Source organism: Rhagoletis pomonella, unplaced genomic scaffold (assembly GCF_013731165.1).
Source record: "Rhagoletis pomonella isolate Grant_MI unplaced genomic scaffold, Rhpom_1.0 Rhpom_scaffold_00007, whole genome shotgun sequence".
Taxonomy (NCBI): Eukaryota; Metazoa; Arthropoda; class Insecta; order Diptera; family Tephritidae; genus Rhagoletis; species Rhagoletis pomonella.
This window is the reverse complement of record NW_023458561.1, coordinates 11,602,639-11,629,135: the sequence shown is the minus strand read 5'-3', so window position 1 is coordinate 11,629,135 and position 26,497 is coordinate 11,602,639. Positions and strand designations below refer to the sequence as shown.

General features: G+C 41.1%; 4 protein-coding genes across 5 annotated transcripts; 2 read left to right on the top strand and 2 right to left on the bottom strand.

The window, feature by feature from the left end:
- The first annotated feature begins 2,666 nt into the window (after positions 1-2,666).
- On the top strand, positions 2,667-3,831 carry LOC118742321 (NADH dehydrogenase [ubiquinone] 1 alpha subcomplex subunit 8). Its single transcript, XM_036474311.1, has 4 exons — positions 2,667-2,980; positions 3,184-3,359; positions 3,439-3,529; positions 3,591-3,831. The coding sequence occupies exons 1-4, from the start codon at positions 2,852-2,854 to the stop codon at positions 3,720-3,722; spliced, it is 528 nt and encodes a 175-aa protein (XP_036330204.1). The 5' UTR covers positions 2,667-2,851; the 3' UTR covers positions 3,723-3,831.
- On the bottom strand, positions 3,747-4,679 carry LOC118742323. Its single transcript, XM_036474312.1, has 4 exons — positions 4,591-4,679; positions 4,458-4,529; positions 4,319-4,397; positions 3,747-4,256 (listed from the first exon to the last, which is right to left on the bottom strand). Exons 2-4 carry the CDS (start codon positions 4,514-4,516, stop codon positions 3,948-3,950), a joined length of 447 nt encoding a protein of 148 aa, XP_036330205.1. The 5' UTR covers positions 4,517-4,529; positions 4,591-4,679; the 3' UTR covers positions 3,747-3,947.
- An 11-nt stretch (positions 4,680-4,690) lies between these two features.
- On the bottom strand, positions 4,691-7,241 carry LOC118742320 (RNA-binding protein 28). Its single transcript, XM_036474310.1, has 4 exons — positions 6,679-7,241; positions 6,008-6,621; positions 5,692-5,947; positions 4,691-5,615 (listed from the first exon to the last, which is right to left on the bottom strand). Exons 1-4 carry the CDS (start codon positions 7,144-7,146, stop codon positions 5,010-5,012), a joined length of 1,944 nt encoding a protein of 647 aa, XP_036330203.1. The 5' UTR covers positions 7,147-7,241; the 3' UTR covers positions 4,691-5,009.
- An 11,476-nt stretch (positions 7,242-18,717) lies between these two features.
- LOC118742319 (ATP-dependent zinc metalloprotease YME1L) lies at positions 18,718-26,232 on the top strand. Of its 2 annotated transcripts, none has more exons than XM_036474308.1 (10): positions 18,718-19,136; positions 19,582-19,872; positions 19,926-20,121; positions 20,174-20,269; positions 23,992-24,074; positions 24,492-24,808; positions 24,880-25,109; positions 25,197-25,357; positions 25,412-25,577; positions 25,630-26,232. In XM_036474308.1, exons 1-10 carry the CDS (start codon positions 19,027-19,029, stop codon positions 26,122-26,124), a joined length of 2,145 nt encoding a protein of 714 aa, XP_036330201.1. In that variant the 5' UTR covers positions 18,718-19,026; the 3' UTR covers positions 26,125-26,232. The 2 variants fall into 2 exon arrangements, with proteins under 2 accessions (XP_036330201.1, XP_036330202.1); XM_036474309.1 differs by having other exon boundaries at positions 18,720-19,136; positions 24,495-24,808.
- Positions 26,233-26,497: the final 265 nt, after the last annotated feature.

Sequence of the window (26,497 nt, the reverse complement as noted above, 5' to 3'; positions counted from 1 at the left end):
CGATCATAAGACCAATTCTAACATACGGCGCCTTGGTTTGGTGGCCCGGCCTAAGCAGACAATATAATGTCAGCAAGCTAAGAAGCATACAAAGGGCAGCAAGCGCAGGAGTAACAGGCGCACTAAGATCCTGCCCGGCAGAAGCTTTAAACGCCATCCTATTTAATTCCTATTGATCTCCACCTGAAAGAAGTGGCTATGAAATCGGCGGTCGGACTCAGAGAGTCGGACATGGGTTGATCATAAATCAAATGCAATTAAATAGGACGACAGATTATATGGTAGGCAATTTGGACTTCAGCTGTAACGTGCAAGTGCTATTCCCATCCAGAAGGGACTGGAGAAGAGACCGAGTGGCCGACCGAGAGAAGATCTCTATATACACCGATGGATCCAAGATGGATTGCGGTGTGGGAGCAGGTGTCTACTCCAAGGAACTCGGCGTGGCTCTGTCTCTACGGTTGGGAAATAATACAAGCATCTTCCAAGCGGAAGTCCTAGGGATCCTAGAAGCCTGCAAAATCCTAGGCAATAGAGTTGGACACAGCAGGAAAGCAACAATATACTCTGACAGCCAGGCGGCGCTATTGGCAATAGCGTCACCGGTTACCAAATCCAAGCTAGTTGGGGAATGCAAAGTAATATTGCGCTCAGTGTCTCAGTCAAATACCGTCCCTCTTGTCTGGGTTCCCGGACATAGGAACATAGAAGGCAATGAGAAGGCGGATGAGTTGGCGAAGGCAGCAGCCGGTTTGGATGAATCCCAGGCAGTGGCACTGGGTTGCCCTCTTGGAGTAGTCCAAAGAGAGATTACTACGCATTTCCTTGAACTGGCTAGACGCAGGTGGTCAGATATACAGACTTGTAAGATAGCGAGAAAACTATGGCCTGACTATAACAGGTCGAAAACCTTGGATGGTTCGACCTAGCAACATAGGAAGTGCATAGACAAGATATTTATCCCCCGCGAGAAGTGCATCAAAATAGCGCAATAATGCGCTAATTGTGTCCTGGGCAGCGACTAGGAAGCACTGCAACCAACCAACCAACATAATATGAATTTCTTCCTTTTGACCAGTTGTCCCCACTTTTACCCATGCCGACAAGTAAATATATTATCACAGTAAATGAAATAAAAAGAAAATAAGAATAAAAAATTCATGTGGTCAAAAGATGACCTAAAATCTAATGATTGTACCTAATATACCTTAAGGTCAGCAAACGTCGGAAAAAGGTACAATTGTACCTACTTTTTCATCCCTGGTAAGAACGCGCCGTTGCATTTGTAATTGGTTTTGAGAAAAAAGATTGCGAAAGCGGGTTCGTCAGCTGAGTGTTGGTTTACATCACAAGCACCACTATAATGTACATTTATTGAACTAAAGAAGAGTTATTTCAACATGACAACATATTCTATAGCGTTTTAATAATTAATTTTACCGAAATTGTGTGCTTAAAATGACTGACAGTAATTTTGACAAATTTGGTTTTCGATGTTTTCTTTGCTTACTTTCTTTGTTTACTTTTCGCTTGTTTTCAACGAAACAAGATGGCGGGTTCTACGCTCAAAAAAATTGACTTTTTTCACTCTATTGTTCTTGAGTGATCTTGTGTCGTTCGTTCATGTAAAAATTTCCAGGTTCCAGTACAATTAGTACCAACTATTTGCTACTATACCAAAAATAATAGAATAGGGGTATTCTCTGAGTCTTGCAAAGCCCTTGCATGGTGCACAGATTGCACGGATTGCACGGTTAAAACCGGTTTTCGTATGGGACAGCTTTGCAAACCGTGCAATCCGTGCACCGTGCAAGGGCTTTGCAAACTCAGAGAATACCCCTAATGTTTCGCCAAAGAACGTAGATAACAAGAAGGGACAACTCGTTATCTACGTTCTTTGGTTTCGCTACACCGTGCTACTACAACACCTATTATTACAAGGGTTAATGCTGCATTTAAAATGCAACATTTAGCACTTTCGAACATATGTTTTCGAAGAGCGTTCATGCTATTGCATTTAGCAAATGTACATTTACGCGAGTTCGAAATCGTATGCTTTTGACAAACAGCCGTGTTCCAGTCGCTTATTCAGATCCGTATCCATTACGATAAATTCTCACGGAAAAGATAATGTGCAAAAACCCCTACTGAAAAGGAAAAATAAATTCTAAACCGAAAATTCAATACAAAAACCTGAATTGTTTTAACCATAACCGAACATTTGTTTGTGTATATATTCATTTGTCGGTGCTGCCAATTATATTTTCCACACCTAATTAGGAAACAAAACAAACAGAGTTGATCACAAATTAATCCAGATTTCTATCAGCATCATATCGATGTTGAATTTGCGTAACTTTTCTTTATCCAAATAATGTAAAATAATAAATGAAATCTCGATCGGCGATCACTGAAACGCAGCTAGCGGTTGTATACTCGAAAAAGCAATGTTGCCACTTTTTCTCATTAAACCATGTTCGAATCGTGGAAATTTTGGAAGATCACAGGGATGCTTTTAGCATTTAGATTCTAAATGCAAAGATTGAGTTGCATTTAGTTGCATTTAGATGACGAATTTTGTATGGATAAATGTACATTTAGAGTAGCATTTAGAGCTAAATGCGCTAAATGTACATTTACCCGTAAGCAAAAACAGCCCATAAGGATAGTAGCTATCGAGCATATGTATCGAATTATTGATGGAAAACATATGTAGAGCATATACAACCAGCCAAGTGTTTTGAGGGCTCGAACGCGATAATACAAAAACTTGGGTTTGCCATTTATGACAGTGTAGACATCATTAAAAACAATTTTATCAAAAATTGTATATCTCCCTTAAATTGGCGTTATGGTGATTACTAATGATATCACTTTACCCACGGATGAAGAACTTACCGTACAAGAGCTGAACTTGTCGACCTCCGCACTCCGAGCTGGTGCATTTCATCTGGGAAAGCAGTGTGAAAATCAGAATAATGTAAGTTCATAGAATGCTCATTACACGTTGCTTTTATGTTAAATCGAAAATATAACATTACTATTGAAATTAGTTATATAATTTTCTCCCAAGTCTAACCTCAACATTTGTGTCTAAACAGCTGATCCAACTGCCGGAATGCTTACCATATCAATAACTACTATTTATTCAAATATGTAAAATTCATAAAATTTTTCTTATAGGAGTTTATGCTATGCCGCCAAGAACTGGATGATCCCAGAGCGTGCTTAAGTGAGGGAAAGGCTGTAACAAACTGTGCTTTGGATTTCTTCCGGAAGGTGAAAAAAACTTGCCATGAAGAGTTTTTACAATATGCAACTTGCTTAGATAAAAGTAGCGGCAACATGGCTTTTGGACAGTGAGTATAAGAAATGTATTTTTTATTTAGTTTTTAAATAGATCAGGAAAAAAACCAAATAACTGTTTCACGCTCATAGTTGCCGAAATACTCAAGGTGTGTTTGATAAGTGCGTTTCTGATAACTTGGGTATTGATCGCCCCGATTATGGATATTTCACTCGTGCAAAGGTATGTATACAAAACTTTTTTTATAGATTTGTATCAAATAAATTTGCATAAATTGCAACAGATTCATTCAACTGAGCGCGAAGCACCACCTAAACCCCAAAAGAAGGAATATCCAGATGCTACACCTGGTTTACCCGATGATTACCCCAGGCCACCAGCCAAATATGGGGCTAGATTCCACTGGCTGGAATAAACAAAAAAAAGGTTATAATTACGTCCGATTTTCGGATAAGCATTCACTGGAAATTATTATATTTTGAATTGCAATCATAGAAAATACAGTGCTTAAATAATTTAATATATTGCTAATATTTTACTTATTTGAGACTCAAAGCTGCTATAATTTCTTTGCCCTTCAATCAATCGGTAGAATACTTCATATCAAAATTTAATTTAATTTTTTTACGTATACTTTTATTTAACGAACTCTTGGCTTTAATAAACATTTTTTTATCGCATCCATTATATTCAAGTACTGGTTGTTTAAGCAACAACCACAGTAAGTAAGAGGTAACCGGGCGCTGCCTTCAATGCGACGATGAAGAGGCACACTTTGGTAGAACATCCAGTGGTTTGACTCCTCACCCATGAGAATTATTATTTTGTCAAAGCGATGGCCATCAACCACAAACAGATTAGAATTGCCAGAAATTACTCGCCACTCTGAATACCGAACATTCGCATTGGGAGGTAATTTCATCTTCTCCCGCGACATTACCCGATCGAACTTTGAACGAATGAACATTAATAAATTAGTCTGGTAATGTTAGAGAATACAAGATTCCTTACCCATTCTCGCACTTGTGTTAGAGATGCGCCGGGTGAATGCTTTTTTCTTGTCAAACTGATGCGCGGATAAAGCGGATCACTATATGTATTTAAAAAAATATCAATATTTTTGGCGCTCATTTTTTTAATGTCTACTTACATATAATTAACAAATGTCATGCGTAAAATAACGAACTCGAAGTGTTCTCTTGGTGCCATTTTTAATGTAACGCTAAAAAATTATTTTTATGAATTCGGAGCTCAACTGAAAGATCTTTTTCTCTTTATTCTACCTGAAAGAATGCCACTGAGTAACCGCGAACGGTGGCTTTTAAAGGCCAGTTGTCGTCATTCTGCCTACCTGTTTGGCTCATTAAATAACAATCCCAATGTTAGCTGACCCTCAGTAACTAGGTGATTTCAGTTTATTCAAGAATTAAGACAGCTGCTTTGTAAATTTCTAACGTTAAGTTCTTCATTGTTTTCAAGGTTGAGAAAGTATTGTATAAATGTAACATTGAAAATCTTTTTTTATTAAGTATTCAAATTTATGATGTATTTGGGAACGAATTTCCGTCATCCCTTGTCGTTCCAAAATACATCATACACTCACCCTGTCGGAAACAACAACAACCAAAAAGGAAATACTCAAATTTACTTACTACAATACATACATATGTACAAAATAGCTAAATTTAGTCGGAAAAATGTATTATTCTGTGTACCATTTGGTTCGTTTTGGTAGTTGAGATTCTTTCTCATGGGATTCTCCGGTACTACCCACATTAGCTCTACTATCTATCATTAGTTTATATTTCTTTACCAGATGTTCCAAATCATCGCGTTCTTCTCTTTTTCCTTGTTTCGGTCTATCTATCGATTTGCGCTCAGCCAAATGTATTTGTCGAATCTTTTTAGCCTTTTCCTTACGTTTCTTTGCCTTAACATTTTTCTTATGCTCCTGCGATTGCTCAGCAATTTTCTTGTTTGATCGCATTCGTATGTTTGAACCGGGTTTGGCCGCTGTACCAACAAAATTATCAAGTTCTTCTACGGACTGCGGTTTATTTTGAGCATTGGCTTTTACAGAACGTGATTCTTCTAGTTTTTTTATGTGCTTCTTTAATTTTTCCTTATTGTCACTTTGAGGGAACCTAGTATTTTCAGATAGCTTTTCCTGTTTTTTTAGTTTTCTATTTTCTTTAATTTTTTCCATTTTTTCTAGGAATGTGGGGTTGTTTATTTTTGATTTCTGTTTCCTCTTCTCCTTGATTTTTTCCACAGCACGATCCTCAATACTAAATGCGACAATAGGGCGCTAAACAATCAAACGGTAGTCAATACATACCTTATTAATATTTTAGCGATCAATAAAATCCACTATGGAAACTTACATGTTGCGTTCCGAAAATTGATGGGTTATTGTTTAGTTTTCGCAATGCCGACAGTGCTTCTTGATGTGTGCTAAATGACATAAATCCAAAGCCTTTTGATTTTCCTTTAGGATGCTCTGGTGTAATTTTGTTTTCCCGCATAACTCTGCACTCGTGTGGTCTAAATCCCGCATAAGTAATAACCATTCGCTTCAGTTTTTCATTATCGAAATTAAGAGGTAAATTATGAATGGATAAACGGTTTCGTGAAACAAATCTAAAATTGAGGAAAATGCATGTAATTTAAAGGATAACGAGAGCTTTAAAATATTAATACCTATTAAGATTTTTCAGTACTTGAGTTTTTATTTGCTCCAGTTTGTGTCGCTTGGCCATGTCAGATGCAGATACCCCTTCAGCAGATTTGGAATTCGCCATAATCAATCCTTCTCTGGCTAAATATAGATTCCGCGAATCTTTTGCCACTTCTTTATTAGATTTTATTCTTTCTTGGTTTCGGATTTCATCCTTGCTTAAAGCCGGATATGGTTCGAGAAACTGATCCATCAGGGAGATTTCGGCTCCAGATTGCAGGCAAAGTTCAGCCGACGCTTTATTTTTAAATTTGACAAAAGCCGTTCCTTTGGAGTGACCGGAAATCGGCTCACGATTAACAATAGCATAATGGACTGGACCAAACTTTCGAAAGACTTTACGTATGTCGGTATCTTCTGCATCGAAAGGGACATTTTTAATGAAAATGGTGCATCCGTTTTGAACGTCGTTTGAAATAAGCTTTTCTTTGTTAATTTTTCCGATTTTTAATTTAGATGTTGACCCCTTTTCGTCTTCATCAGAATCCGTAAAAAGTTCATCCTCCATTGCACTTTTGCCCTCATCATCCGTTTTTCTGTCGCTTTTGTCATCTTCTTCATCCGATTTATCTTCTTCCTGACAATACATATATTCTTAAATAAAAACTACATATATGAAAAATGTAATTGTTACCTCTTTAAACATTTCATTAAATTTGTGCCCATCTGTTTTATTTTCCAGTTTGGGTTTTTTCTCATCGGGTTCCTCTTTTTTTGCTATATTCTTTTTGTTTGTGTACTCATCTTTGCCCAAGGCCCAATCAATGTTCAAGGGCCGACCTAGGAAGTCCAGTTTATTGCCTTTTAGAATTGCCTTGGATGCTTGATTAACCGCGCTGTATTGTACAAATGCACATCCAACTAATTTGCCGTCTGGGCGCTTCAGAAGGTTTAGCTCTTCAACATTACCCCATTGACTAAAATGCTTTCGCAGTACGTCTTCTTTAGCTTTATAGCTTATATTCCTGGCAATGATTCGAGCCTTCTTCTTTAGCCTGCGCTCTTTATCTTCTTTTCGGAGCTGTGTACTGAATGGATTTTTACGCTTCTTGTTTAAGTCGGTGGCGCCATCGCTTTGCGCACTTGATTCTGGTAAATCCATAATATAAATGTAATTTTAGGGATACTTTATTCAAAGTACTTTAATAAACGTAAAGAACCAAAACTTTTCGCAATAGATATGTCATAGAGATGGAAAAATATCGACGATACTATCAATATATCGATGGTTTGTGTTTTACAAACATACTATCGATGTTTGAAGATATAGGCGCGTATTCATACTCCAGCAACTAAGGGCCTGTGCCAATCGGTAACTTTTTTCTCCGTGGTGAGACGGGGTGGAAAAATTTGCTATGGTGTACAAATAAATTGAATTTTGCTGTGCCAAATGCAGAGTTAAATTTTGACAGTTGAAAAACCAAACAAACGCTCGAGCGAAAGCTTTATTTTTGTGTGTTGCTGAAATTCTTAAAATTTATATTTATTTTATAATTTGCAAGTAACGTACGCTTTTTTTATGCTGTTTCAGCTTTCATTTTCATGTTCACTCCTTATTACCGCCAAGCAATATTATGTGTATACATGGTTATAAGCTGTCAAAATTTTACCTAGCCCCATGAGCTAGGTAAAATTCTGACGTTCTTATTCACCACGAGAAATGTCAGATTTTTACTTTGATCCGTCAAAATTTTCTCTTTTCAATCATTTGGCACAGGTCCTAAGTGGAAACTAACAAAGTTGCAACTTAAATTTAAGTACCAACTTAAAATTTACCTCTATTCATAGTCGCATTTCAGACTTCTACTAAGTAGTTTCGACTTAGTTTAAGATATAGCAAAACGAGTGTGAAAATGTATCGATTTTTCTTTACGATATTTTGGAAAAATTACATTTTTATTAAATAATGTCAAGCTTGATCATCCGTTTATGTAATTTTTATTTTCATTGCATGATTATGCAAAAGAATAAGGTATCATTTTCTTGTTAATTGTGTGAAATAGCCTGAACAACCGCAGTGATGTGAAGTCGATGTTTATCGAAAGCATACTGTGAAACATACAAATAGTAGATATCTAAATGTTATGCACAAATTTACTTATTATTTGAGAATTTATCTAAATTATTCCAATTATAAAATTGTGATGTAACTTTATTCGAATTGTAATACGCATTTAAAACTTCATTGAAAATGCAATGAACGCAAAAAAGGCTGAAATATTGCTATGTTCCTTCTTAGCAGAACGGAATTTAACATTTTCAACAACCGACCACCTAACCAAATGTCTACAAGAGAAAAAAGATATTAAAAATCAACGCGATTCTTTAGCAATTTAAAACTTGGACATTATTACCCTGGAAAGTAATGGGCTATCAAACTGCATACTCAAAAAAATTCTTAAAAATCTGAATAAAAAGTTGAAAATCTAGCTGAAACTTTGCAGACTTTTTATAATTTTTGCACAAAGTTTGAAATGTGGACTTATATTTTGTTTGTTATATAATGAGCTAGGCTTTTATGGAAAAATAATAAACATTAAATAAACAAAAGAAAAACAGCCACAATCGATCAAAATATTGATGACTTAATCAGGTGATCACAAGTGTACATATGTATACAGTTTTTTTATATTAACGATCTCAAACCAGTTTACAATGAATTTTAAATGTGATCTGACGAAATGAGATTTTAATATACCTTACATATATACTTGTGTACAATAAGTTTAATAAGAACAATTCTGTGTGCATACATTTGAAAAAGACGTTTTTGGGTAGGAAATGACGTTTTTCATACCAAGAGGGACGTTTTCTCATGCCGAAGCCCTGGCAACACTGCTTGGGACCTCTACGAGGGGAGTACATCGTTGCAAATAGCAACGACAATGTCTACAAAGCGTGACGATGCATATACACTCTGTGACGACCCCTCCTACAGTCCCCCCGGCCATGTGGCGTTCTGCGTAAGCGATAGGATTGCGCTCATCTGCCAAAAGGCGACGTACGCGCTCCCGTACCTACGGAGACTGATAGCGGATGGGCACTTGTAGAGAACCTTATACCCCCAAGTCGGTTGCGAAGTAAGACGATCTGAAAAAGTTTTAAAAGTTTATGCGCAAGTGCCCAACGAACTTCCCACGTGTGTTTGGGCGCATGCCTGCTTGTGCTTTGCTTTTGCGTATTCTGTTTTTAGCGCATGCCTGCTTGTGCTTTGCTTTTGCGTATTCTATTTTTAGCGCATGCTGGTGTGTGTGTGTATGTGCGCTGTGAATATTCTACCCAAATGTATGTACATCGTATGTACATGCCTGATGTATGTGGGTAAGCATATCGTATGTTCATACATATTTACAACGTAGGATAGATTTGTGGTAGGTTGTGGCTGCAAATATTGTAGCGTAGTGAATGCTACGTTACGGCGGACGAAAGGTCGTAGTATTCTGGAGTTTTGGCCTGGAGGCCTGCACTACCTTAGGCAAAGCCTAGGAAAATTTTACCATCGTACGGAACGGTGGCTCGGCCAGTGTGTGTTCGCGGTTCGCTTTATTAAGGTATTATTTGTTATTTATATTTCGCCTTACGTCTAAGGGATTCTCTTGAATAGTACATTGCAAATTTCCCTTAAGCTTAGGGGGTTTGTTTTTTGACAATAATATAACAGTATAATAACAAAAGATTTTTTTTTACAATAATATAGTAGTATAATAACAAGAGAAATATGGATGTATATGTAATTGTACTATGGTTGAGTATCACGTGGTGGTTGCCGTCCTAAGGCCATGACGAGGTAGGTGAAAACTTCGTTCGCTCCGTTACACCGGGGGGTGGCCTCTACTTCTCAAACTTGAACAGCTTCCTTTGACTCTGGAATTGGACTAAAGTATGGTCCGGGCCTTTTCTGGTCGCGCGGGCGCGTTGCCTTTTCCAGAGGAAGCACCAACGTCGCGAGTTTCCTTGTGGATGCTTAACGGTGATGCCTTGGAATACGCCCTCGCTGTTGGCTATTGTCGCCGCAACTGGTGGGCATTCGTGGCTGGCTATGAGTCGCGTATCTGTGCTTTCGTATGCGGTATCTTGGGTTGCGTCGGCCGTTGGTTGCAGCTCCCCGCTGAAGTTGTGGGTGTCAACGGTTGTGGTGTTAGCGACAGCGGGGTTGCACGTCATGGCGAGTAATTGGTGCTGGGCATTCGCATCGGGTTGTACTATTGGCGGACCATATTTTAATGCTTAGTATAAGTGGTTTGTTGCGAGGCCATGGTGTAGCATCAAGGGGCGGTCGCCATGGGGATATTGGCCACGGTTTTTCTGGCGGCCTTGCTGCGTTTTCGTGTTGCCATTCTGCTTGCGCTGTAGGCGCTCTTTGATAGCCAAATCCTTCCATCGGCGAATAATTCATCTACTTCGTTATTTATTGCCAGCTGCATAGCGGGGTTGCGCGGGCAATAACGTTGTTTCAGCGGCTGGTTGTGCCGGAGCGTGATTATGTGCTCTGCGGCTGTGCTCGGTCCAGTGCGTTTTAAGGATATGATCTTGCGGTGCTCCAGGAAATCTCCTAGCTCCTGGTTCTGCTTCTCGTTGAGGTGCGCTTTCTCCGCTAGGCCGCACAGAGCGGGTGTCGCCCCTACCTTTGGTGGTATAGCGCAATGTGATGACAATTCCTCGTTTTGCTAGGAAGTCCATTCCTAATATTATCCGCTCCGCCAGGTTGGAAATCACTGCTGTATTCAATCCTGACGGGATAGGCGTGCGTGCTTGCGACGCAAGTTTGATCCGCGAGTTGTACGTCCTGCTGATTGGGCAGGGGCTGGATGTTGCGCGGTACCAAATGCGCGCGCGTGCTCTCCTCGACGTACGTCAGCGTGGCTCCTGTGTCCACCAGCGCCCGTAACTTCAGGCCTTCGATGGTGATGTCGGCGTCGAAGCGGCCGTCGATGTGTCGCCTCTCAGGTTGCCTTGATGTAACTGCGGCGGTGCGTGAAAATGTAGCCGTCGGAGCTGCTGATGTGGATTGCGACACCGGCAATCCCTGGAGAAGATCCCATCCTGTCCGCATCGCGAACAGAATAGCCGCCGCGCGCTGATACAGTGGATGCGTGTATGTCCGCGCTTCTTGCATCGCCAGCAGGTGTTCCACCCGTCGTACTGGTTTCCCACGGTCGACAAACTGTGCGCCGCCTGTCGGTTTTGTCTGGATTCCTCGTTCTTCAGTAATTCGTACTCATCGGTGAGCTCCATCAGCTCTTCGATGGTCTGGAATTCATTCCTTTTCAAGAAGAGTCGGTACTCGACGCGCAGGCCGTCGTAAATGCGCTCCAGATGGCCGCTCAGGCAGGAAAAATCTTTCTGCCTCGGTACGGAATCTGGCCCAAGTGGTCATCTGCTGCCTCCGGATACGAAACCACTGGAGTGCTTTGCCACGTAGAACTTCGGGGAGAGTTGGGAGGAGTTGCTCCCTCAATCCTGTCCAGAAAGTCGTGCAGGGTGTCGCCGCCGGAGTAGTGTACGTCCCACCGACGGACGGTGCTCATCACTTCGGCGTTGCTCATGCTGTCCCGTTTGTGGACTGCCGTTTTCGCTCCTCCAGGGTGTAGAAAGGATTCCCCCAGTTTGATGGCTGGGTGTGATTCGGGTAGCGATTTTGCTATGCTGGCCTCCTCGGCTGCGCTCTCTATTTCCAGCTCGCTGAGGAGATTTTCGGTCGACTTCCTGGTTCTCTTTGCTCTGACAAAGTTGCTCAGAGCGCTGCGTAGCTTAGCGACAGTACTTCCTTCCACTAGTAACTGGTGTTGTCTGCACTCTTCAACTAACCTCTCTTTCTTGAGAAGATATATCCAGCCCAGCGAGTCGACGTTCAGCGTCGTGGTGTTGTTTTCGCTCATCCGTGTGTCAGTTGTTGGTTGTGGTGTGTTCGGTGAATCCGCTTCCGCAGTGTTGGTGCTTGTTGAAGTTTTTGCACATGCGCCTGCAGAGCTGGGTCCATGCTCGGGCACCATTTATGAGGTGGGTTTTGTCGAAGGCTGAGGTACGCTCAGCCGACCTAGGGTACAATGGAGGTCCCACTAACCCCACCAAATAAAACACAATAGTTAGTGTAATACGGAGAACACACATACACACACGAGGCGAGATATGGCCAGAGCGCCGGCAACCTTTCGTCCAAGAAGTGAGAGAGAGGGAGAGTAACAGCGGCTATGCGTCGGTAACGGTGAGAATAACAACGGCTATGGATCGGTAACGGTGAGGGTGGCAGCACTCGGTGACGACGGTGAGCGCAACGGCAATGCGAACGACGGTGATACTCGGTGACGACGGTGAGCGCAACGGCAATTCGAACGACGGTGATACCTGGTGACGACGGTGAGCGTAGCGGAAATCAGAGCGACGGTGGTACTCTACGGCGACGGTGACAGCGGTCCTGGCCTGCGACGAGTGGCAGCAACGCACAGTGGTTCGGATCGCAAATCTAGCTGGACGAAACTATTGACACAAATACCCGTTGATGGATCTTTACACCACTTCTTACCTAGGGGATTTTTGGGTCGCTGATTACGAATATGAAGTCACTTATCAAAAATTCAAAATGGCGGATCCAATATGGTGGACGAAAATAAAAAAAAATCGGTAGATTTCTATGAAACTGGGTATCTGGGGGTTTTCTGGGTCGCTGATTACATATCTAAAGTCATTTACAAAAAATTCAAAATGGCGGATCCAATATGGCGGACGAAAATTTAAAAAAATCGGAAGATTTCTATGTAACTGGGTATCTGGGGGTTTTCTGGGTTGCTGATTACGAATCTAAAGTCATTTACTTAATTTACTTCGGAACGAGCATTTTCATCAGATATTTCCTTTAACTTACTAATCACATAATCACCGACACCTTGTTTTCTTTTAGAAGTTTCAGCAACACTTCTCCAAATGTCAAACAATTCACTTCTTAAGATTTTATTTACCATGACTAAAATTTATGATCACAGCAAGAAACACAAATAAATTTCAGAAAAAATTTTATAACAGCGCTTAAAGATTTGCGTGCCTGTTGTATAACTTTTTAATTTCAGAAAGCAGAAAGTTCACGGGTTGCTATTTTTTTTTTTTAACTCTTACATAACCAAAGTTTTTATAACCCCAAGTATTTTTCTGTTTTAACACACAACCCCTACCAAGCCGTGGATCCGCCACTGATCTTATATTTATATTCAGATACATTCCTGTTAATAATTACTTTTGAATTTTGAGATTTGACATACCGTCGCTAAAATGTAAATATCTAAGCCAATTGGTTAGACTTGGTTATCGAACTTACCCTCTGCATTTGCGAAGGTGTAAAGAATAATATGCAAGTGGTTTTATAACGGCCTTCGGCGGCCTTTACTTTTCCTACTCTTTAATTTATTTTTTTAATTAATATAAACGACGATTTTTCAGAATAAATTTGCTTATACCAATCTGGACATAAATTGCGTTATGGCCTCTGAATCTATAGCGGAATAAGTGTATTTTTTTGTTTATAAAGTCAATTTGCAATTATCTGTGAGTGCAATTAGCAATCTTTTAAGTTAAATTTTAGCTTTTAAAATATAGTTCGCAAATAGGCCGCGTTGACTTACCTTTTTTGTTTGTTTTCATATGTTAATGCTTTAATAAATGCAATTTCTATTTGAATGTATTGTCAGTATTTGAATGTATTCCAAGTACCATTAAGTATTTTAAAAACAAAAAAATTTTGACTTTCGTCCAGCTAGATCTGCTATCCGAACCACTGTGCAACGGCCTCAATAGCGATGACGGGTAACTATCTTTGGCTCCAGGGGCGGTCACGATGAGGCGGTCCCAATACCGAAGGAGGCGGTAGCGGCCCTAACTTGCGGAGACGGAGGAAGCAGCGCTCCTGTATCGCGGTGATTACTGCAATCGGCTGACGGGAGGGGCGTGATGATGGCTTCGGCCTAGGGCGGCAACGGCGGTGGCCTCCAATGACGGTGATTTGTAGCGGCCTACGGATACTGATTAGTGGACCCTAAGCACACACCTGTGTCGCCCCTCGTAGTTGCACACTAACGATGTAGGTGCGGAATGGTTGGCGGCACGTGTGAGTGCGATCTTCCACGACGGCCTTGGGACCTGTACGAGGGGAGTACATCGTTGAAAATAGCAACGACAACGTCTACAAAGTGTGACGATGCATCTACACTCTGTGACGACCCCTCCTACAGTCCCCTCGGCCATGTGGCGTTCTGCGTAAGCGATAGGATTGCGCTCATCTGCCAAAAGGCGACGTACGCGCTCCCTTACCTACGGAGACTGAAAGCGCAGTTAGTCAACGACGTAGCGTAAACGTAGGTTGACGTACGTAGCAGCATATCAAATTTACTGTTGATGGAGAGAGAAAGAAGCAACGGCAACGTCACCGCCATGCGGTTGTGAGTTTTCGTTAACACGCGAATCCCATAAGGTAGATCGTGTCTGCGTCAACCTACGTCTACGTTACGTCGTTGACTGTTTGAGCTTTGATAGCGGATGATCACTTGTAGAGAACCCTATACCCGTCGTCGCACAAGTCGGTTGCGAAGTAAGACGAGCTGAAAAAGTTTTAAAAGTTTTTGCGCAAGTGCCCAACGAACTTCCCACGTATGTTCGGGCGCGTGCCTGCTTGTGCTTTGCTTTTGCGTACTCTGTTTTTAGCGCATGCCTGCTTGTGCTTTGCTTTTGCGTATTCTATTTTTAGCGCATGCTGGTGTGTGTGTGTATGTGCGCTGTGAATATTCTACCCATATGTATGTACATCGTATGCATGATTCAATAATTGAAGGTTTGCTCATTAGTGATATTAGAGTTTTGACACTCCCTTAGCTCCTTTACAAAAGCTTTGCACACACACACGAACGCACACACAGTGCCTTGCTAAGGGAGCCGATTTTGTCAAGAGGGAGCGAGAAAACTGTTTTTGAGCAAACCTTTTATTATTGAATCATGCATCGTATGTACATGCCTGGTGTATGTGGGTAAGCATATCATATATTCATACATATTTACAACTTAGGATAGATTTGTGGTAGGTTGTGGCTGCAAATATTGTAGCGTAGTGAATGCTACTGTGGCGAATACTGCGGCAACACAAAGCGAACAAAGAGAAATAGGCAGAATATTCGAGGAATGATGTAGAATGTTCCACAAAGAGAAACGTCAAGTTGGATGAACACTTCAGAATGTTCTAGAGTTGCCATAAGTGCCAGCGCAGGTATATAAGGGCGCCGCAACAGCGGAGTTGAGTTAGTTACGAGTTACAAGTCAGCAAGCTACAAGTAAAGTGAGCAGAAAAGTGAGTTGCGAATAAACAAGCTATAAGTTTAATTGTGTTAACAAGTAGTAAAGCGTTGTTATTGCTTTAACAAGTATTGTAAAGTGTTTTTACTGTATTAGCAAGTATTGTAAATTGTTTGTTGTACAATAAAGTTAATTGTACTATAATTTGTTCATCGTTAGCATTTATTTCACAATCCAGCGATACGAGCCCGAGTATATTTGGGAAATCCCTCAAAGCTTCGAGGATAATCGTAACAATTGGTGTCAGAAGTGGGATTGTTAAACAAATCCTACTAAATATGGCGAAAATTCAGGACTTAAAAATTGAGGAGCTGAAACAGGGGTTGGAAAAGCGTAATTTGGCCACCTCCGGAAGAAAAGTGGAATTGTTATCCCGGTTGCGAGAGGCTATGGAAGCTGAAGGCATCGACGTGGACAAATACGACTTCCAAGGTAAACCCGACGATACATCCGCAAAGGACGAACAGAAGGATGAGGCTGCATGTTCGTCGAAGGATATGCAACAGACATCCGGGAAGGGTGAAGAACGGAAAAAGGCTCCTTCGTCATCAACAGTTATTGGCTGCCATGTCACAGATGATGCCAGACAGGATACACGCATGTCAGAAATGTCATCACAGCTGTCATCTCAGATGCAAACACAGTCGTCAGATGTTTCATCGCAGATACAAGCGCTGGAGACACGTATATCAGCAGCGGTATCAGAACAGATGCCATCCCAACTGGAAGCACTGGATGCAAAGATTGTACAAATACAGGAAAAAATCTAAGACAGACAGGACAAAGTCGAGGCTAAGATGGGCGAGTTAGAAGGTCGACTCCGAGACTTGCAGTTGAATCGTCCAGCCGCTTCGACGAACGCTCCCAAGGTAAAAACTCCATCCTTTGACGGCACGACTACTTTCCAGGTCTTTAAGCTCCAGTTCGAGAAGACAGCTACATCAAATCGTTTTATTATGGAGGATAAATCTGCTGCTCTGTTCGTGGCATTAAAAGGACCTGCAGCGGAAATCTTGCAGACTATTCCCGACTGTGAAAGGAACAATTATGAGGCATTGATGGGGGCCGTGGAAAGACGCTATGGTAGCGAGCACAGGCGACAGATCTACCAGATGAAGCTGGAGAATCGCTGCCAGAAATCCAACGAGACTCTACAGGAATTCGCCTCCGAGGTTTAAAGGTTGGCTCATTTGGCAATTGGAGATGCATCTGGTGAGCACCACGAAAGAGTGAAAATCCAGAGGTTCATCAACGGAATGCGGGACGTGTATACCAAACGAGAGACGTACGCGAATCCAAAGCCAACATTTGCTGAAACTGTCTCGTATGCTCAGACGCGTGCTGGCTCCAGATGTTGAAGGGTCCATATTCTCCGTCTCACAAATTGGCCGGAAAGCATACAACCTCACTGTTGGTGGATGTGTGAATGGGCAGGAGAGAGTACTGACAGTGGATACTGGGGCGACACATTCCATTATTCGACCGGATTTGGCCACTTTTTATGTGAAGCCACTACCTGGAGCAAAGCTGCAGACTGCAACTGGTGAACGCATCCAAGTGTTAGGAGAAGTACCATGCGAGGTAATAATCGACGATGTAGCCTCGTACACTAAGTTTATAGTGGCAGATATTGTGGATGAAATCATCATCGGCGTGGATTTCTTACTAGGCCAAGGCATGAAGATTGACCTCCAGAGAATGATCCTGACAGATCGTCACAGGAAAGTGCCACTTAGGGTGGGTTACGATAGCCAGTGCTGCAGCAGCCGGCTAGTCTTAGAGGAAGTGTCGAAGATTCCACCAGAAACGGAAGCGGTTAGTTGGGCGGAGGTTGGCAGTGATGGAGACGGAGTGGTTTCGTCAGGAGAAGGAAGCGGTTCACCGATACAGGAAAAGCGTGACGGTTCCGCTAGCTCAGTGAAGAAGAGGTCGCAACAAGGAAGTAGTCATGGCAAGCCAGGCTTTGTTTCCGGCAGGAGGAAAGCCGCTAAACCACGTTGCAGTGGTGATACGCCGGTGGCCGGAAATGGAAGCGGCTGTGGGAGCAGTAGGCGCGCTTTGAAGTGTCCCGAAAAAGGTGGTCGCAAAAGGCGAGCAGTTAAGCAGGAAGCCATGGGTGAGATTGTACATGTCCGGTCAATGAAGTTAGGATCGGCGGAAGAGCGAGATACGAAACGACGGCGGAAGCTTCAACGTAAGGATCCGGATGTAACAAGATGTGCTAAGGGCAGTGCAGCATGAAGGCGGGAGTCTGGGTGTCATGGACAGATGATGCGGCATAGATCTGGCGAAAAGGGCCGGCCATGGCCACGACCATGTGAGATGGTGCACTCCCGGAGATAAGCCGGAAGCAATGTCCAGTAACGCATTGTGGTTGTACATGTCGCAGCAGAAGAAAAGCCTTACCTCCAAGCAAAGACTTGACTGGAAAGATCCGTTTGACAAACGGCTGAAAGACGCAGTGCATCGAATCCAGACAATGGGGAGACCGAGGACCAAGGTGAAAGTGGTCCACTTGGAAAGACTTGCAGCGGTTGGAGCGGCAAGTGAGCTTGGTGGAGTCGGGAGAATACTGCGGCAACACAAAGTGAACAACGAGAAATAGGTAGAATGTTCGAGGAATGACGTAGAATGTTCCACAAAGATAAACGTCAAGTTGGCTGAACACTGCGAACAGCGAGAGAAAGAAAATGAGCGATGAACTTCAGATTTGTTCTAGAGTTGCCATAAGTGCCAGCGCAGGTATATAAGGGCGCCGCCACAGAGGAGTTGAGTTAGTTACGAGTTACAAGTCAGCAAGCTACAAGTAAAGTGAGCGGAGAAGTGAGTTGCGAAGAAGCAAGCTATAAGTTTAATTGTGTTAACAAGTAGTAAAGCGTTGTTATTGCTTTAGCAAGTATTTTCAAGTGTTTTTACTGTATTAGCAAGTATTGTAATTTGTTTGTTGTACAATAAAGTTAATTGTACTACAATTTGGTCATCGTTAGCATTTATTTAACGATCCAGCGATACGAGCCGAGTAAATCCCTCAAAGCTTCGAGGATAATCGTAACACTACGTTACAGCTTCCAGGTGCGTCAACTGCACTCTTCCCCTTTCTTCTCACCTCCTTCCCCATGGAAGGAGCAGACTTGAAAGAAAGACTTGACGTGTCTGAAAGCTGACTAATTTGCGTTTGTGACATTCGATACGATACTAGGGTCCTGGTACTCGATTCCAAAAAATATCGTTTTAAACTATCGACTAAAAAATATCGGTATCGAATGCCAAAAGTATCGATATGGATCGTATCGTATCGAAATTCATGTTCCTAAATATTGGTTATCGTAATCAATGGAATAATCGTGTGTCATTTGTGGAAAGCACAATTTTTCAGTTAATTAAAAGCCATAGCAAATAACTGTTCCAAATTTGACGTAGGTTGTAGATGTTCAAGTATAAAAAATATAAAAAAATATAAAAATAGATTAATTAACCCGCGCGATATCGCGATCTTTACCACGACTGCAATCGACGCACAGATGTATGTAGCCATCAACTTGTGGTTGGATGTGGTCAATTTCGATTATGACATTTAGGTTGTCATCGCGTAAAATCTGCCTTGATCCGTCTGCCTTTTGGTTACAGAAAAAATATTTAAAAGGATAAAAGAATGTTTTGTGCGTATTCACATTTGGGAAGCGTGGGTCGAAAACCTACACATAATCGTTACATACCCAGGACGAGGCCTACTGGTGAAAGGAATAGGCCCGTAGAAGCAACGTAAGCAAATTAATGCCAGATTCCAACAATGCTGCATTGCCAAAATTTTTATTATTAGTTAAAAATGAAATATAACTGCAAGATTAATGAAGATTACCCAAATATACCAAAAGGTATTTTGGTTCAAATCAAGGATTCCAGTTGGTGTGAATTTGAATTCATAAGTTGTTAAAAAAGCATAAAAAAGCAAATGTTAAAAAAAAATCGTGATTGGGTTAATTTTCTTAAAGTTTCTATAGAACTTATATTTTTTATATAGTTTGCTAAATTACAAGTATAATATCTTAGTAGGTAAAGTCGCCATGAGTAAAACAAAATTGCACAATATCGCATAGGTGCCGGAACATAATTTTTCATAAGCCCCGTTAGATGTGCTCATTTTTATCTTGTAAATGTATATGAAAACAATTGCATCTTTAACAATTTTTACACACGTTTACTGCAGATCATACCAATTCGATGTTCTAAGGGATTTGTCGCAAATTATAAGCAAGTCTCCCCGCAATGTGAGACGTATTATTGAACATAACGCAAGTTCCCGGGCTTTCTTCAACCCGCAACGTATAAACGATGTTCTATCCAGAACAAAAGCCACAATTACCGCAAATGGTATAAGTGTAAGCTTGGATGTCGGCTTACCGATGCGAAGGCGTGCCAAACACTTAATTGATATCACTTTCAGTGGCGGGGGTCTGACGAAATCAAATTTACTTGCCCCGCTAATTGGACATCAAATGTAAGGACGTATTCATCATTTTCCAGAAACTAATATTATCTTAACCCCTGCAGTGAGTTTGCGCGACACTTCAAAACTGATCGTTCGATAGATGCCGAAATGAAGAGAAATCCTACAATATTCTCTAGGCTAAAGACTGCTTTCGGTGGGAATGCACACAAAATAGAAGCTGAATTGTCTCATGCACAAGCGGACACCTTAAAAAAATTGATTCAGAAAGGTGGAGAACAGGGACCAAACAAAAATGAGGTAGCCAATACTTACTATTTTGAAATGTGGCTGTGCTAAAAGTTTTTTTAAGGTGGACAATATCAAAATAGCGTTCGCTGAAGGATATTTGGCAGCTGCAAACTCTGAAGAATCGCCAAAATCAGGGAAAACTATGAAATATCTTAAAGTGAGTATAGATTAAATTAATTAGCCATCACTATAATAAGAGATCGACAAAAATTCATTATTGTGTATTTTTTTATTTTTTATTTATACATTTTATTGAAAAAAAAAAATGAATTAATTAACTGAATCAAAATTGCCGCTGCAACCACATAAATATAGTAGCTAATATAGCAACTCAGTTGCCAGTTGCCATGTGTAATACCATTTTAGCAACTGGCAAACCAACAATCGGCCCATGAGTTTAAACAAATACTGTTATACATACCCACAGCCCTTAATATACTTTCGCGCTGGTTATCCAATGTATTTTTTTAATTCAAAATATTTTCACCGACAATTCTCTTTTATTATTCCAGTCATGCCACAGGGATTTTTTTATTGCAATAATTCGAAATCGACCAAAATCATGGTGATGCTTTTTACTGAACAAATAATTAAATAGACTCATTCAAAATTTTCGCTGCAACCACATAAATACAGTAGCTAATATAGCAACGTGAGTGCGAAGAGCTTAAAATGCTGGCCGACAGGAAGAATTCCCGAAAATTTTGCCAAAGATTTAGGCGACTTACGGAAGGTTTCAAGACCAGGAGGCAACTCTGTAATGCGATACGAAAGAGCAATGCGATGCGAAAGGCAAATACGCCGTAAGTAATATTCTGTGACGATTGCCTATCGCATCGCATTTCTCTTTCGCATCGCATTGCAAAGTAGACCACCAGTGCGTACTCCTATAAGAACAACGATGACGACCTATTTACCGATATTCAGAACATACTTAAATTATGGAGGGAACACTTTTCTATCCTACTGAATGGTAACAGCACGGAAAGTTGTGGAGAAGAAGAACCCGAGCCCCAGTCGATGATAACGGAGTCGATGTTGCACCGCCTGACTATGACGAGGTACGAATAGCAATAATGCGGTTGAAAAACAACAACGCTGCCAGCTGAGCTATTCAAGTACTGTGGCGAGGAGATTATAAGGTGCATGCATCAACTCTTATGCAGAATATAGTCAGATGAACGCATGCCCGACGACTGGAATTAAAGTGTGCTCTGCCCAATCCACAAGAAAGGTGACCCCGCCATTCGCGCCAAATACAGCGGAATCAGCCTTCTAAGCATAGGTTACAAAGTCTTATGGAGCGTATTGTGTGAAAGACTGAAGCCTACTGTAAATGAACGGATTGGGCCTTATCAGTGTGGCTTTAGGCCTGGCAAAACCACCATAGACCAGGTATTCACAATACGCCAAATCTTGGAAAAGACCCACGAGAAAAAGATCGACACTTACCACCTATTTGTCGACTTAAAACCGCTTTCGACATCACTAAAAGGAGTTGCCTATACGCCGCTATGTCTGAATTTGTCATCCCCGCCAAGCTGATACGGTTGTGTAAAATGACGCTGAGCCCGTTGGGCCGTTCACCACCAAATGGGATTTCAGACAGGGCGACTCCCTTTCATGGGACTTCTTTAATCTGATGTTGGAGAAGATAATAAGAGCTGCAGAACTGAAACGCTCAGGAACAAATTACTACAAGAGCGTGTAATTGCGGGCCTATGCCGATGACATCGACATCATCGGTAACAAAAACCGCGAAGTCTGTTCTGCCTTTTCCAAGTTGGATAGGGAAGCAAAGCAAATGGGTCTGGTGGTAAACGAGGATAAAACGAAGTATCTGCTGCCATCAAACAAACAGTCAGCACATTCGCGGCTTGGCACCCACGTCACTGGTGACTGTTATAATTTCGAAAAATTGGAGAATTTCGTTTACTTGGGAACCAGCATGAACACCGATAATAATGTCAGCATTTAAATCCAGGGCAGAATCACTTTTCCAACAGGTGATGCTTTGGACTGAGTAGGCAATTCAGGAGTAAAGTCCTCTCTCGACGTACGAAAACCACACTCTATAAGGCACGCCCGTGCTGGTATATGGCGCAGAAGCATGGACAATGACAACATCCGAGAAGACGGCTCTTGGAGTATTCGAGAGAAAGCTTTTGTGGAAGATTTATGGGCATTTACAGGTTGGCGACGGTTAGTACCGCAGACGATAAAACGATGAGCTGTATGAGCTTTACAACGACGTGGACATAGTGCAGCAAATAAAAATACAGCGGCTCCGCTGGTTTGGCCATGTCGTTCGAATGGATACTGACGCTTCAGCTCTGGAAGTATTCAACTCGGAACCCGCTGGTGGTAGCAGAGGAAGAGGGAGGCCCCCACTGAGATGGAAAGACCAGGTGGAGAAAGACTTGGCTTCACTTGGCATCTCCAATCGGCGTCAGTTGGAACAGAAAAGAAACTGGCGTGCTTTGTTGAACTCGACCAAAATCGCGCCAAATAAAAAGAAGAAGAAGATGTATTAAAATGTATGTTTGTGACCAGTGGAATTTACTTCTGGGATTAATTTTTTTATTTTCGTGTTATATGTAGGGAATTTCTTTTACTTGGGAACCAGCATTGAAATCCAATGCAAGATCACACTTAACAAAAAGTGCTTCTTTGAACTGCATTTCAGCAGTAATATCATCTCCAGACATACAAAAACCACACTCTGTAAGTCACTCTTCATGCCCGTGCTGGTATATGGCGCAGAAGCATGGACAATGACAACATACGATGTTGTTGTAGCCGCTACAACAACAACAACATACGATGAGGCGGCTCTTGGAGTATTAGAGAGAAAGATTTTGCGGAAGAATTACGGGCCTTTACGCGTTGGCGACGGCGAGTACCGCAACGGTGAGCTGTATGAGCTTTACAACGACATGGACATAGTGCAGCGAATTAAAATACAGCAGCTCCGCTGGCTTGGCCATGTCGTTCGAATGGACACCGACGCACCAGCTCTGAAAGTATTCAACTTAGAATCCGATGGTGGTAACAGAGGAAGAGGGAAGCCCCCACTGCGATGCAGAGACCAGGTGGAGAAGAACTTGGCTTCACTTGACATATGCAATCGGCGTCAGTTGCCACAGAAGAGAAACGACTGGCGTGCTTTGTTGAATTCGGATAAAATCGCTTAAGCGGTTACAGCGCCTAATAAGAAGAAGAAATTAGCAACTCAGTTGCCATTTGTCATGTGTAATACCATTTTAGCACCTGGCAATCCAATCCAACAATCGGCCCATGAGTTCGATCAAATGCTGTCATACATACCCACATCCCTTCATATAGTTTCGCGTCGGTTGCCCAGTGTATTTTTTTAATTCAAAATATTTTCACCGACAATTCTGGTTTATTATTCCAAAATCATGCCACATGGATCATTTTTTTATTGCTCACTTTGAGGATCTCCTTTTGGCTCACAAGCGAAAGGGTAGAGGAGTACAATACCAACAAATCTTTTTTTCCGAAAATATACTTAAGAGGTACTCTTTAATTTCCTCACTTATGGAGGATCCCTCTTCAAGTTTTTGTGGAACTTTATTTCGAAGGAATACTACATACATAAATACCGTAAAGACACTGCAAGATTTTATTGTTTCTTTAACTTCATTATTCAATATTTCTTTTACGTATATAAACCGTTACATGTTACACTATCATATATGTACACTTATAAAATTTACTCAAACTAAAAATGATGTGATTTTAGCTGAAAGCGTTTTTATTACATCATATTTTTAATATGAACGTTTTGGCCACCACTTTGTTGTACAAAAAAAAATGAAAAAGAATAAAAATTATAGTTTTTTTTTTTGGTTACAGGTATTCCAACAACTCTTGGTGATTGTTGTCTTCATTGGTATTTTTTTAAGCTTATTTTCGTCATCCAACGGATCTATGTTCAGGTAAATATATATATGTATGTATGTCGTCGTTTAAAGTACGACACCTGTATCGTAGTTCTGCAAAACCTCGTAACTGGTATTTGTGCCAAAAAAGTTATTTGCTTACCGGAAGCTCCTTGCATCAAGTCCATATCCATTCATACTAAAATATCGATACATAGATATAAGAAGAAGAGATAATTAGGGATAAACAAAAGAACCGCTATGAAATAAAACAAGTTTTACTCTCCTATTAAATTTGAGCAACCTCCCATAAGAGGTTTTGCATTTTCGTGATACGCGGTTGTATTCTTTAAACGACGATATATGTATGTATATGTATATAAGATGTTTTCCTGACTGTTTGACCTTATATAACTAAGTCATTCACTGCATACATTAATCTGTTCATATATGTCACTCATTTTCGTATGAAAGTAGAATACAATTGGGTAATCAAGTAGAAGTCGATCCTGAAGAGATCCATGTAACATTCGATGATGTAAAAGGCTGTGATGAAGCTAAACAAGAATTAAAAGAGGTCGTAGAGTTTCTAAAAAGTCCCGAAAAATTTTCTAATCTTGGTGGTAAACTACCGAAAGGTGTTTTACTGGTGGGACCTCCAGGCACCGGAAAAACTTTGCTTGCACGAGCTGTTGCTGGCGAAGCGAATGTTCCATTCTTCCATGCCGCTGGTCCGGAATTTGACGAGGTACTGGTGGGTCAGGGTGCAAGGCGAGTGCGTGACCTGTTTAGTAAGTTTTAATTATTTTAAAATGTGATATAAATATGTGTATATTCTATAAGCGATTTATGCACCCTTCAGAGGCGGCGAAACAGAGGGCACCTTGTGTTATTTTTATTGACGAAATCGATTCAGTTGGAGCAAAACGAACAAATTCAGTATTGCATCCATATGCGAACCAGACGATTAATCAATTATTGGCTGAAATGGACGGCTTTCATCAGAATACTGGTGTAATCGTACTAGGTGCTACAAACAGACGCGATGATCTAGATCAAGCATTGCTACGACCAGGTCGTTTTGACGTCGAGGTAAGGAAATGATTATAATGTGTGTATACCAGTGGTTAAAAATTAAATTCTACGATGCATCCATTGTAACATGTTGTTTGTTCCTAGGTTGTGGTTTCCACGCCGGATTTTACTGGCCGAAAAGAGATACTTTCATTGTATTTGACAAAAATTCTTCACGATGAAATTGACTTAGACATGTTGGCCAGAGGTACATCAGGGTTTACAGGAGCAGACTTGGAGAACATGATCAATCAAGCTGCTTTGAGGTAATTGATATTTGGTTTGTTACGATTTACAATATTATAGGTGTTTCTTGGTAGGGCCGCTATCGATGGCGCCGAAACCGTTACGATGAAGCATTTAGAAAGTGCGCGAGATAAAGTTCTCATGGGTCCCGAAAGAAAAGCTCGCCTTCCGGACGAAGAAGCAAATCTCATAACAGCCTACCATGAAGGTGGGCATGCCATTGTCGCTTATTATACCAAGGTGATAAAAAATTGTGTATATATTTACATCCATTTAATCGTAGTTTTCATAGGAGTCACATCCGTTACATAAAGTTACAATTATGCCACGCGGTCCTTCCCTGGGACACACTGCTTATATACCTGAAAAAGAACGATATCATGTGACCAAAGCACAGCTCTTAGCTATGATGGATACAATGATGGGTGGACGTGCTGCCGAGGAGTTAATATTTGGCACAGAGAAAATCACATCAGGCGCGAGTAGTGACTTAAAACAAGCTACGTCCATAGCTACTCATATGGTGAAGGATTGGGGTATGTCAGAGAGAGTGGGTCTTCGTACATTCGACAATTCGAAAGGACTTGTTGCAGCAGAATCTCTGGGTCCAAACACAGTGGAAATTGTTGACGCTGAAATAAAGCGCATTTTGAATGAAAGCTACGAACGCGCAAAAGCGATATTAAAAAAACACACCAAAGAGCATAAGGCTCTTGCTGAAGCGTTACTGAAGTATGAAACTCTTGACGCAGAAGACATAAAGGCTATAATGAATGATTCGCGTTAGCTGGGAAAGGTATAGATATATTACGAAGTAACATATTCGGTAAACATTTTAATAAATAACGGTAAATAAAGACTTATGCTTTTAAGCCAGAAACAAAAAAATATTAAATGAAGCTATATAATTTCTTTCGGAGCTGTACATATTTCTTATTTAATTTCTTATTTATGGTTACTTATTTTTGTAAAGATGGCATTTTTGAGTCTGTTACATTTTCTTGTCCAGAATATGAGTTACTATTAAAACAAGGTTGTGTTGGGTCAGAATGTAAGTGGACGGGGCTATTACTGAATGCATCTTTCTCAATGAATTCGATCAACTCTGAACGTAGCATATACTTTGAATCAGAAGAATATCGGACTCGCGTCACTCACGT